The following is a 13394-nucleotide window of genomic DNA, read 5'->3' on the forward strand; positions in this document are numbered from 1 at the left end:
CATTTTGAACAGCCACCGAAAATGTTTTCTTTGTGATAAATTTTAGAACGTTGTAGCTAGAGCGTATAATATTAAATTAGGTTACATCGTTGCTTTCGTAAAGGAAGCGGACATTATTTTAAAACAGGTAATTGCAGGGCTACAGATAAAAAGCAATTGACACTCGCTGAGTTAACTTTCAAAGCGTTAACATTGACATCAAGAGCCGAATTGGCGCTCTAACCATGCTCTATTAAAATGTAGGTCTCAAGTACATGAAAATATGTTTTCGTTTGTGCAAATCTGAAACAGTAAACTTCAAAATAAATTCAGCAAATTAGCCCTTTATTCGTTTATGAATTATGGAGGTCACTAATCAGACCAACATTTGTTGCCCAACCTTAATTGCCCTTGAGTGGGTTGTTAGATGATTTCAGAGGGCAGTTAAGAATCAATCACTTTGTTGCAGGTCTGGAGTCACTTAGACCAAACTGGGTAAGAATAGCAGGTTTTCTTACCACAGGGCATTAGTAAACCAGATGGGTTTTTATGATAATTGATCCTCAGTAAATCACCTTTAAAATGAGTCAGATAGACTTTTATTACTTCAATAGATTTATGTTTCAACAACGGAATACTGATGGGAAAAGCAAACACATGCATGCTGAATTGAAAAAAAAAAGCTGGCAATTGTGACCTTTCATAAGAACTGGGAAAAGTTACAAATATGATAGATTTTGAGCAAGTAAGGAGTCGGTGTGGCGAGAGAAGCGGAACCATAACTCACATCTGCTACCACTTCCTCCCCTGTATTGGTGCTCATTCCTTATTTACGAATACCTGCATGCTTTAGTGTGATAGGATCCCTCTCTGGTATGGGTTATGTTGCACGTCGCCCAGTCACTTGGTCTGCCCTCATTACTTTGTGAAGAATCTGGATGACATTATAATTTTTTTAAAATTCTTTCATGGAATGTCAGTGTTGCTAACTGGACAGCGTTTGTTGTCCACCCCTAATTATCCCTGAGTGGTTTGCTAGGCAATTTCAAAGAACAAAAACAGCTTGGGAAACAGGCCCTTCGGCCCAATGAGCTACGTAACTCCCTGAACTGCCTTCAGAGGACAGTTAAGAGTCAATCACATTGCTATGGTTCTGCAGTGACGAAGGCCAGACTGGGTAAGAATACAGATTTCCTGACCACAGGATATTAAGAACATAAGAACATAAGAAATAGGAGCAGGAGTAGGCCATCTAGCCCTTCGAGCCTGCCCCGCCATTCAATAAGATCATGGCTGAGCTGTCGTGGCTCAGTTCCACATTCCCGCCCTCTCTCCATAACCCTTAATCCCCTCACTTACCAAAAACCCATCAACCCGCGTCTTAAAAATATTTAGCGAGGTAGCCTCCACCACTTCAACGGGCAGAGAATTCCAGAGATTCACCACCCTTTGAGTGAAGAAGTTCCTCCTCAACTCCATTCTAAACCGTCCCCCCCCTTTATCTTGAGGCTGTGCCCCCTAGTCCTACTGTCCTTTCTGAGCGGGAAGAGTCTCTCCACCTCTATCCTATCCATCCCATTCATCATCTTATACGTCTCAATGAGATCTCCCCTCATTCTTCTAAACTCTAATGAGTACAAGCCTAATTTATATATTGGTGAACCAGAGGGGTTTTAATGACAATGATCCTTGTAAATTAAAAGTTAAGAATGTGACTAAAAGTTTCTAAGCCAAAAACTTGCAGGCAGTGAATGAGTTTCTGGAAAATCATAGGTGCCTTGCCCACAATTTCTGGTTGTTTCTGAAAGTAAGCAATTATAATGGCTTTTAAAACTGCAAACGTCCATAGACCAGTTAGTTTAACGTCTGTTGTAGGAAAAATGCTTGAATCCGTCATCAAAGAAGAAATAGCAAGGCATCTAGAGAAGAATTGTTTGATAGAGCAGATGCAGCACGGATTCGTTCAGGGGAAGTCGTGTCTAACGAATTTATTGGAATCCATAAGGACGTGTCTAGTGCGGTGGACGGAGGGGAACTGGTGGATGTGGTGTTTCTCGATTTTCAGAAGGCGTTTGATAAGGTGCCGCACAAAAGGTTGTTGCAGAGGGTTAGGGGGCATGGAGTTGGGGGTAAGGTGTTACCATGGATAGAGGATTGGCTGTCAAATAGGAGGCAGAGAGTAGGTGTCAATGGGTGCTATTCGGATTGGCGGTTAGTGGAGTGCCCCAGGGATCGATGCTGGGGCCTCAGCTATTTACCATTTATATAGATGATCTGGAGGAGGGAGCTGAGTGTAAAGTGTCGAAATTTGCTGATGACACAAAGATAAGTGGAAAAGCAAATTGTGCGGCGGGTGTAGAAAGTCTGCAGAGGGATCTAGATAGGCTGAGCGAGTGGGCGAGGACCTGGCAGATGGAATACAATGTTGGCAAGTGTGAGGTTATCCACTTTGGCAGGAATAATAGTAGGAAGGACTACTACTTAAAGGGCGAAAAGCTGTAGCATGCTATGGTGCAGAGGGACCTGGGGGTCCTTGTGCATGAGTCGCAAAAACCCAGCCTACAGGTGCAGCAGGTGGTCAGGAAGGCTGATGGGATGCTGGCCTTCATAGCAAGGGGGACGGAATATAAAAGTAGGGAGGTCTTGCTGCAACTGTACAGGGCATTGCTGAGGCCGCAGCTGGAGTACTGTGTGCAGTTTTGGTCGCCGTGCTTGCGCAACGATATTTTGGCCTTGGAGGAAGTACAGAGGAGGTTCACTAGGCTGATACCGGAGTTGAGGGGGTTGAACTATGAAGAGAGGCTGAATAGACTGGGCTTGTACTCGTTGGAGTTTAGAAGGATGAGGGGAGATCTTATTGAGACATATAAGATGATGAAGGGGATGGATAGGGTAGAGGTGGAGAGGTTCTTCTCGCTCAGAAAGGACAGCAGGACTAGAGGGCACAGCCTCAAGATAAGGGGGGGGCGCAGTTTAGAACAGAGTTGAGGAGGAACTTCTTCACTCAAAGGGTGGTGAATCTCTGGAATTCTCTGCCCGTTGAAGTGGTGGAGGCTACCTCGTTAAATATATTTAAGACGCGGGTAGATAGGTTTTTGGTAGGCAAGGGGATTAAGGGTTATGGGGAGAAAGCGGGAAAGTGGAACTGAGCCACGACAGATCAGCCATGATCTTACTGAATGGCGGGGCAGGCTCGAGGGGCTAGATGGCCTACTCCTGCTCCTATTTCTTATGTTCTTATGTTCTTAGTGTGGAAAAACAATTTTATATAGCAGCAATATTAGATTCCATACATGATGTGGGAATAATCCATCCTTGACACCTGAAGAAGATTTTTCTATTTTATTTTTGTTAATGCTCTAGTCACATCTTCTAGTATGCAAAGTATGAGAAAAGTAAGATTCTTGCAGAACAATGCATCCTTTTGTCACATAAGGAGAATTGCAGAGCTGGATGAATCCCTGCTGGGTTTGCATATTTACCTCCCTCGCAGTCACATCCACTTGTCCTTGACCATGGAAAAATCAGAATTACCTAACCATAGGAGTGCCTCCTGGAACACTGTGGCCAGATAACTTTCCCCTCTCTGATGTGCCAGTGTCCAAAACTCAGACTCCAGCTCATTAAGACTGAGCCAAAGTTCTTTGAGCTACAGACATATGTTGCAGATGTGACTGGTGTGGATTACATTAGTGTCCACCAGTTCCCACATGCTCCAGCTGCAATACATCACCTGCCCCTGCTATCTTTACCTGCAACAAATTCCCATTAATACACTAGTTCCTCTCTGTCTCCATTCTGTTTGACTCCCACTCAAGTTTGTTGGATCCCTACAGTGCAGAAGGAGGCCAGAGAGCCCAACAAGCCCACACCAACAACAATCCCACCCAGGCCCTATCCCTGTAACCCCACATATTTACGTTGTTAGTCCCCCCTAACACTAAGGGACTATTTAGCATGGCCAATCAACCTAGCGCACAAATCTTTGGACTGTAGGAGGAAACTGGAGCACCCGGAGGAAACCCATGAAGACATGGGGAGAATGTACAGACTCCACACAGTCACCTGAGACTGGAATTGAACATGGGTCCCTGGTGCTGTGAAGCAGTTGTGCGAAACACTGTGTTACCGTAACATCCCAAGTTGCAATTGCTAAATTAGCTTCCTGTCATAGTAATCAACACCTATTCAGGTAACCATTTTCAATCAATTGACAGATAACTGCCACTGCCAAGTCGTTACTTATCTACTAGACTTCTGAACTGGTTTGCAGTTTTAAAGTTCTAAGTCAGAGACTGACTGTTAGTCTAAATGATGGCTTAAGAAAAACCTATCAGAGATATCCTACCTGCACCAAATTCCCAAGTTAGCACTTGCTTGTTGCACTCAGCCCATGTCATCTCCATGCTGTACTCGCACAGAGCACCATCCAAATTCTTCTTGGACGAACATTTTCATGTACAGATAGGTGGCCTTATGATGTCATAATATCAATGTTTTACCACCAATACAAATGTTTCTCACTGGACTCAGAAAAAATGGTGCTTAGCATATTTTTCCTACTTTCAACAGGAGGGAATAGAAGTTTGGTTTAAGAAGTGGTTAGAAGATCAGACTTAGAATGAAAACATAGCCATAAAGGCAAAATCAATTTGAATGAGAGTGTAGTTTTTTTTAAATATACCTGCAGCAGGCTTTAAACTCAGTACAACAATCAATGTGACAACCATAATTATTACAAATTAAAAGGTCCTGAATAGTCAGAATTATGTAGTAATGGAGTTAGGCTAAAATATTTCTTCATTCCTACCGCAAGTCAAAGGGGAATTGAATGCTTTACAAAATTCACTGATTTTTAACTCCAATTCCAGTGGTACATATATGTGGGCTTTATTGTGTAAATACAGTTCCATATCCAACTTCCTTCACATATCCCACAAGAATGTCTAGAATGCTATAGGTGATAAACTGTTTCAACAGATACTGCTACTGATACCACAATTGAAAAAAAGGATGTCAGTATTACTGATTTTTCTTTTGCAGCCAGAACCTGTCAAAAATAGTGTGTTAAGCAATTCAACACAACAAATGATTCATGGGACCATTTAATAAAGGATGACTGGTAATTCTTTAATGTTGCAAGTGTATGTTAATTTTCAGCCAAGAAAATAATTTTGTCCATTTTCTTTTTCCGATGGTAGATTTGTACTTAAAAGTTTTTGGTGATTTGTGAATTTACTTGTTCTTGGTTAAATAGCACACTGAGCAGCACCCTGCATAGCTGCACAGGTGTTCATTACACATTGGTTAACTGGTTTGTAAAGATCATTCTCTGCAGAGTAGCATCTTGTGCCTGTGGATAGATTGAGAAACAGAATTTAATATATGACTTGATTCATGGATGTATGCCTAAAATGTCTTTATTTGGGCACATCAGCTTCTGAGGGTTACAATTAACACTTCAGTCTGGCCTGGCAAATTTGCTGAACAAACTGGGGGAAAATACTTTCTTGAGTTGTACATATTACACAAAATATATTTGAAATGACTAACTAATTGTTATAAATAATGAGTTATAGACAACAATGGCTGATGAGGGAAGTCAAGAACAGCATAAAAGCAAAATAAAAAGTACACAAAGTGGCAAGGATTAGTGGGAAACCAGAGGATTGGAAAGCCTATGAAAGCAAGCAGAGGACAACTGAAAAAACAATAGGTTGGGAGGGGGGGGGAAGGATAAGATGAAATATGAGTTAAGATAGCTAATAATATAAAAGATAAGAGAGAGGCAAAAATAGCCATTGGACCACTGGAAAGTAAGGCTGGAGAAGTAATAATAGGAAACAAAGAAATGACAGAGGAACTGAATAGTTACTTTGCATCAGTCTTCACGGTGGAAGACACCAGTGGGATGCCAGAAATTCAGGAACGTCAGGGGGCACAGGTGAGTGTAATGGCCATCACTAAGGAGAAGGTTCTGGGAAAACTGAAAGGTCTGAAGGTGAATAAATCACCTGGACTGGATGGACTACACCCCAGGGTTCTAAAAGAGATCGCTGAGGAAATTGGGGAGGTATTGGTCATGATCTTTCAGGAATCACTGGAGGCAGGATAGGTAGCAGAGGACTGGAAAGTAGCTAATATAACACCTGATTTCTGAGAAGGGAGAGAGGCAGCAGATGGGAAATTATAGGGTGGTTAGCCTAACTTTGGTCATTGACAAGATTTTAGAGTCCATTATTAAAATTGAGGTCGCAGAGTACTTGGAAGTGAATGACAAAATAGGACTGAGTCAGCGCAGCTTTGTCAAGAGGAAGTAATGTCTGATAAATCTGTTAGAGTTCTTTGAGGAAGTAACAAGGAAGTTAGATATAGGAGAACCAGTGGATGTGATTTATTTAGATTTCCAGAAGGCCTTTGTCAAGGTGCCACATAGGAGACTGTTAAATTAAGTGCCCATGGTTTTAAGGGTAAGATCCTGGCATGGATAGAGGATTGGCTGACTGGCAGGAGAGATTGGGGATAAAGGGGTCTTTTTCAGGATGGCAACCGGTGATTAGTGGTGTGCCTCAGGGGTCAGTGCTGGGATCACAACTTTTCACAATATATATCAACGATTTGGAGTGCCATCAGTTCCAAGGCACTGCTGCTAAGTTTACAGATGATACAAAGATATGTAGAAGGACAGGTTGTATTGAAGAAGCAGGTGGGCTGCAGAAGGACTTGGACAGGTTAGGAGAGTGGGCAAAGAAGTCACAGATGGAATACAATGTGGGAAAGTGTGAGGTAATGCACTTTGGAAGGAGGAATGGAGGCATAGGCTATTTTCTAAATGGGAAAATGCTCAGGAAATCAGAAACACAAAGGGATTTGGGATCGTTGTTCAAGACTCTCTTAAGGTTAATGTACAAGTTCAGTCAGCAGTTAAGAAGGCAAATGCAATGTTAGTATTCACGTTGAGAGTTAGAATACAAGAGCAGGGATGTACTTCTGAGGTTGTATACGGCTTTGATCAGACCCCATTTGGAATATTGTGAGCAGTTTTGGGCCCCATATCTAAGGAAGGATGTGCTGCTCTTAGAAAGGAACCAGAGGAAGTTCACAAGAATAATCTCTGGAATGAAGAGCTTGTTGTATGAGGAATATTTGAGGACTCATTGGAGTTTAGAAGGATGAGGGGGGATCTTATTGAAACTTACAGGATACTGCGAGACCTGGATAGAGTGGATGTGGAGAGGATGTTTCTGCTAGTAGGAAAAACTAGAATCAGAGGGCACAACCTCAGGCTAAAGGGAGGATCCTTTAAAACAGAGATGAGGAGGAATTTCTTCAGCCAGAGAGTGGTGAATCTATGGAACTCTTTGCGCAGAAGGCCGTAGAGGCCAGGTCATTGAGTGTCTTTAAGACAGAGATAAATAGGTTCTTGATTAGTAAGGGGATCAGGGGTTATGCAGAAAAGGCAGCACATCCTTCCTTAGACACAGGGCCCAAAACAGCTCACAATATTCCAAATGGGGTCTGACCAGAGCATTACACAGCCTCAGAAGTACACCCCTGCTCCTGTATTCTAACTCTTGACATGAATACTAACATTGCATTTGCCTTCTTAACTGCTGACTGAACTTGCACGTTAACCTTAAGAGTCTTGAACAATGACTCCCTTCGTGTTTCTGATTTCCTGAATCAAAAGGGGATGAGAAAAATATCAGCCACGATTGAATGGTGGAGCAGACTCAATGGGCCAAGTGGCCTTATTCTGCTCCTGTTTTATGGTCTCAATATGCAAATCACATTTCTAATAAAGCAACATTTTATGAAATTGAGGGAAGCCTACTGTAAAATGAATACCTTAAACTCTTTGCCACATATACTTTTTTAAGCACCATATTTCATTGTGAAAATGATTTTGTAGATTGTGATGGCCTTGTCAGGGGCCGGGAGGTTGGGGGGGGGGGGGGGGAAGGCGGGGTTTGATTATTGATCCATCCAGCCAATTGCAAGAAGGCAACTGTTTGACAGTTGCAGCCTGAGAGGCATTAAGTTTACAAGTTTTCTTATCACTGTCCTATGTATATGTTGTCTTTCCCACATAGTCCTTGCAGATAATCCTTGCGGATAGCGATGAGGACCATCAGAGGATACAGCAGGATGTAGATCAGTTGGAGACTTGGGCAGAAAGGTGGCAGATGGAGTTTAATCCAGACAAATGTGAGGTAAGGCATATTGGAAGATCTAATACAGACAGGAAATATACAGTAAATGGCAGAATCCTTAAGAGTATTGATAGGCAAAGGGATCTGGGTGTACAGTTACACAGGTCACTGAAAGTGGCAATCAAGAAAGTATATGGCATGCTTGCCTTCGTTGGCTGGGGTACTGAGTTTAAAAATTGGCAAGTCATGTTGCAGCTTTATTGAACCTTAGTTAGGCTGCACTTGGAATATAGTGTTCAGTTCTGGTTGCCACGCTACCAGAAGGATGTGGAGGCTTTGGAAAGGGTACAGAAAAGATTTACCAGGATATTGCCTGGTATGGAAGGTATTAGCTATAAGGAGAGGTTGGAGAAACTTGGTTTGTTCTCACTGGAGCGACGGAGGTTGAGGGGAGACTTGATAGAAGTCTACAAGATTATGAGAGGTATGGACAGAATGGATAGTCAGAAGTTTTTTTCCCAGGCTGGTAGAGTCAATTACTAGGGACATAGGTTTAAGGTGTGAGGGGCAAGGTTTAAAAGAGATGTACAAGGCAGATTTTTTACACAGAGTGATGGGTGCCTGAAATTCGTTGCCGGGGGAGGGAGTGGAAGCGGATATGGTATGACTTTTAGGGACATCTTGAATGAGATGGGAATAGAAGGATATGGTCCCTGGAAGAGAAAGGGGTTTTAGTTAAGTTGGGCAGCATGGTTGATGCAGGCTCGGAGGGCCGAAGGGCTTGTTGCTGTGCTGTAATTTTCTTTGTTCTTTATAAACCTCTTGTTCATTTATCTGCTTGTTATTCATCAATTCCTCGTAGTTATTACACAGAAGTAAGATTTTTTCCATAGCTTCTCATTCATTTGTTATCCTGTTTTTTTCCAACATCTTTGCTTTAAAACTAATTCACTTTTGTCTGACTTGTACATGTCAATTCAGAAAACTGCCTATATCATTTGCAGCTTTCTGGGAAGTTTATATTTCTTAATATTGTCTTAAGTTGCAATTTGTTTATTTAATTGTTTTGCTCATTGATTCAAATGAAGTTGACACCATTATCTGCCAATTAAACTGTTTCAGCAACTGTCCCATGTACAATCAAATGATACTTAAGAGGTTTGCAGAAGGAGGAAAAAGATTCTGATACCTCGCTGCCTTAAGTTCATAGCAGTGCAATGTTTAAGTAAGTATTGCTCTAAGCAATATCTCGTCCCATGTCTATATAGCAAAGTTTCGGCTACAATTATCCCTCTATGTCAACTTTACTAGCATCTTTGGAGGACCATATTAAGCTTTCTACAGTCTGACATACCCTAGCCTTGAGTAACACAGCATAAATTATATTGAGAGGGCTAGAAATAATTAGAACAGCCAATAACGCAAGCGTAGACAATTAGTTTAATGAGTAAATGAATCACATGGTGTATTACTGAGCATTGCAGACAAAGAACATCACAGGTTCAATCTTTGGCCTGTGCTGATTTAACTATTCTCAGCCAGAGTAGAACTTGTGGTATTATAGTTGATTCCAGTCAATATTCTTATTCCTGACAGTCAACAAGAGATCTCCATACAAATTGTTCCAATTGCCGGAACTATTTTTCTCTAAAAATTTGGCTTTTAAGAAAGTTAACTTAAAGCGCATAAAAATAGACAAGGAGAAAATTCTAAGAATAATTGGAGTTTACTTGCAACTCTGTCAGTCATGAATGGAAATAAAATATATCCTATTTTGTTTCATTCAATTCAATATAAAATACCAAAAAAAGAAATGCCATTGAACTTCCCCAGTTGCATGGAATTGCCTCTTTACACTTTGTTTTAAATGATCTCATTTATAATTTTCAAGTGGTGTTCTATTTTGATGTTTCATATATTTACGTAAAATTAATATCTGGAGTACAATTGCAATCACACACAAAGAAATTTGATATAAATATAGACGTACCTTGAAAATTTGCAGAAGAATTGCTACATGCAATTTCCATCCAGTCATTTAAATATCTGAAAAAAGCACAAATTGTTGTTTTTCATGATTTTCTCATTTTTATTAGTGATACATGTTGTACAAGATAGGCCTATGTCTGTTTTAAAATATTGCTCCAATTCTAGGGAGCTTCTTCTACCATGTATCTCACACTCATGAACAGGATTCAAGGAATAGCCTGTCATCTGAGGCGGCATGATGGCTCAGTGGTTAGCACTGCTGCCTCATAGCACCAGAGACTTGGACTTGATTCCCAGCTTGCATGACTGTGCGGAGTTTGAGCGTTCTCCTCGTATCTGCGTGGACTTCCTCCAGGTGTTCTGGTTTCCTCCCACACTCCAAAGATGTGTGGGTTAGGTGGATTGGCCATTTTAATTGACCCTTAGTAGACTAACTAGGGTAAATGCATGGGGTTTTAGGGATAGGGTCTGAGTGGGATTGTGGTTGGTGCAGACTTGATGGGCCATATGGCTTCCTTCTGCACTGTAGGATTTTATGATTCTATCTCTTACTTTCACCTGGGCCCTCTAACATTTTCTACTGTAGCATAATTTTTATATTTAACAAATACTAACACAATGTACCTTTTCTAAATGCCTGAGGAAAATTTGACAAGGTCTTCAATACCATACAGTTCAATTAACTTGACACCAAGGATCATTATACAATCTTATATTCTATCTCAGTCTTTCATAAGTCTCAAATTGGTGGAATTTTTTATCTTCTTATTTTCCTTCTTTACAACTTTCAGACTTTATTTAGAATCCAAAAGAAAAGGAAGTTAGGGCAGAATTTTGAGAAAACAACTAGTAAGAAGTCCCAGGGAACTTACATGAGCCGTACATTGATTACAATGTAAAGTTAAAGCACATGGGATTGCAGGTAATGTCTTGAGATGGATAGAAAGCTGGTTAGCAGATAGGAAAGATGCAGAGAGTTGGCATTAATGGGTTTTTTTCCAGATTGGCAATGGGGTTCTTCAGGCATCTGTGCTAGGACCCCAATTGTTCACATTATATCTTAATGATTTGGAAGAGGGAACTGAATGTACTGTCTCCAAACTTGCAGATAATACAAAATTGGATGCAGAGATGCTTCAGTGTGACTTTGACATGCTGAGTGTGTGGGTAAATGCATGATATATGCAGTATAATGTGAATAAATGTGATGTTATCCACTTTCGTAGCAATAATAGAAAGACAAATTATTTATTAATTGAATGGCTGTATATTGAGAGAGATGGATACTCTGCGAGACCTTTGTGTCCTCATGCATCAGTCACTGAAACTAAGTGCACAAGTACAGCAAGCAGTAAAGAAGGCAAATGATATATTGACCTTAATAGCAAGAAGATTTGAATATAGGGATAGGGATGTTTTGCTGCAAGCGTATAGGATCAAATGGTCTATTCCTGCTTCTAGTTTCTATGTTTTATATTGCCCAAGTAGTGTGTGCAGTTTTGGTGACCTTATCTGAGGAAGGATGTCCTTGCTATAGAGGGAGTACACAGGTTTACCAGGCTGATTCCTGCAATAGCAGGTCTGATATATGAGGAGAAACCAAGTCGGTTAGGATTATATTCACTCGAGTTTAGAAGAGTGAGAGGGGATCTCATAGAAACTTATAAAATTCCAACAGGGTTGGACAGGGTAGATTCAGAAAGAATGTTCCCAATAGTGGGGCAATCCAGAACCAGGGGTCATAGTTAGAGGATAAGTGGTAAACCTTTTAGATCTGAGGTGAGGAAACATTTCTTCACCCAGAGGGTGGTGAATGTATGGAATTCACTACCACAGAATGTAGTTGAGGCCAAAACATTGTCTAATTTCAAGATGAAATTAGATATAGCTCTGGGGCTAAAGGAATCAAGGGATATGGGGGGGAAGGGGGGATCAGGATACTGAATTCTAGGATCAGCCAAGATCAAAATGAATGACGGAGCAGGCTCGAGGGCCAAATGACCTACTCCTGCTTCTAGTTTCTATGTTTCAAATTACCCTCCTCATCATTCGGCAACCCTGTTTCCGAAACTCCATAGATTCGAACGGTCCCATTAGATTGGAAGATGGCAAATGTAACTCTTTTATTCAAAAAGGGGGTGGGAGTTGGGGAGTGGTGGTGGTGGAAAGCCACAATACACCTCCGTGGTTGGGGGTGGGTGCAGGGACAAGAGATTAATTTTTCTTCCAGTTAAAAAGTGTCCCAATCTCAGTGGAGCTGGTTCCTGGCTCTAAGAAACCCCACCTTGCCAGAGTGACAGTGCAAACCACACCCACTTTTTTTGGCAGTTGTTGAAGTGACGCGATCCAGAGAGAAAACTGGCTAGTGGAGCTGGAGAGTTCCACACAAGTTTTCTCAACAGGACGAACACCCTGCCAAATTCTCATAAGATTCCATCCAGCCCATAGGGTGGAATTTAGCAGGCCTGTTAGCCACAGGCATAAATTGGGGTGGAGGCTATGAAGGTGGGATAACATTAATTCCTGAAGTTATTTTTATAAATAACAGTTTCTACCTTTATCTTTGTGTATATGTTCCGGTATTTTGTTCAAAGTAAAAATGCTTAAAAGTGATTTTCTTTCAAAGCGATATGTTTTCTGTCCTTGAAAATCCTTTTATGTGATTGGCTGCTTGGACAGCCTGATGACATGACTAGAGCTCCATGCTACAAATTCCCAGTTCACCATTGCAGTTAGTCCAGGGAGGTTCTGGAAGTGAAATTCTCAGCAGTGCGATCTGAATGGGATTTACTTCATGGTCACTGCTTCATTGCTGACGGCAAAGTCCAGCCCATTGCATTTTTATAATTTATCCACTCCAATTTTAAGATTCATTTAACTTAAGAAGAGTATAGCATTTTCTTCCTCATCAGAGGCAAACATAGAAGAGGCCCTAATTTTATCAAAGTAAATGGTCAGAACATTAAATACATTGGGATGCTTTGTTGAGGTTGTACAAGACATTGGTAAGGCCACACTTGGAATATTGTGTACAATTCTGGTCACCTTATTATACAAAGGATATTATTAAACCAGAAAGAGTGCAGAAAAGATTTACTAGGATGCTACTGGGACTTGATGGTTTGAGTTATAACGTGAGGGTGGATAGACTGGGACTTTTTTCTCTGAAGCATAGAAGGCTGAAGGATGATCTTACAGAGGTCTATAAAATAGTGAGGGGCATAGATCAGTTAGATAGTCAATATCTTTTCCTCTAAAAGTAGAGGGCATAGG

General features: G+C 41.1%; 1 protein-coding gene across 3 annotated transcripts in view; it reads right to left on the reverse strand.

Annotated features, from left to right (window-relative positions):
- Window positions 1-4649: 4649 nt before the first annotated feature.
- c10h11orf65 (chromosome 10 C11orf65 homolog) overlaps window positions 4650-13394 on the reverse strand; it is a 69618-nt gene continuing 60873 nt past the window's right edge. For all 3 annotated transcript variants that reach the window (XM_080197913.1, XM_080197911.1, XM_080197912.1), the window contains 2 exons: window positions 10123-10178; window positions 4650-5332 (listed from right to left, as the gene is read on the reverse strand). In XM_080197913.1, coding sequence (XP_080054039.1) covers window positions 5229-5332; window positions 10123-10178 — 160 coding nt within the window. In that variant the 3' untranslated portion in view covers window positions 4650-5228. The remainder of the gene's footprint in view (window positions 5333-10122; window positions 10179-13394) is intronic.

This window comes from Carcharhinus amblyrhynchos, chromosome 10 (genome assembly GCF_965287045.1).
Source record: "Carcharhinus amblyrhynchos chromosome 10, sCarAmb.v2.hapA, whole genome shotgun sequence".
In the NCBI taxonomy this organism is placed as follows: Eukaryota; Metazoa; Chordata; class Chondrichthyes; order Carcharhiniformes; family Carcharhinidae; genus Carcharhinus; species Carcharhinus amblyrhynchos.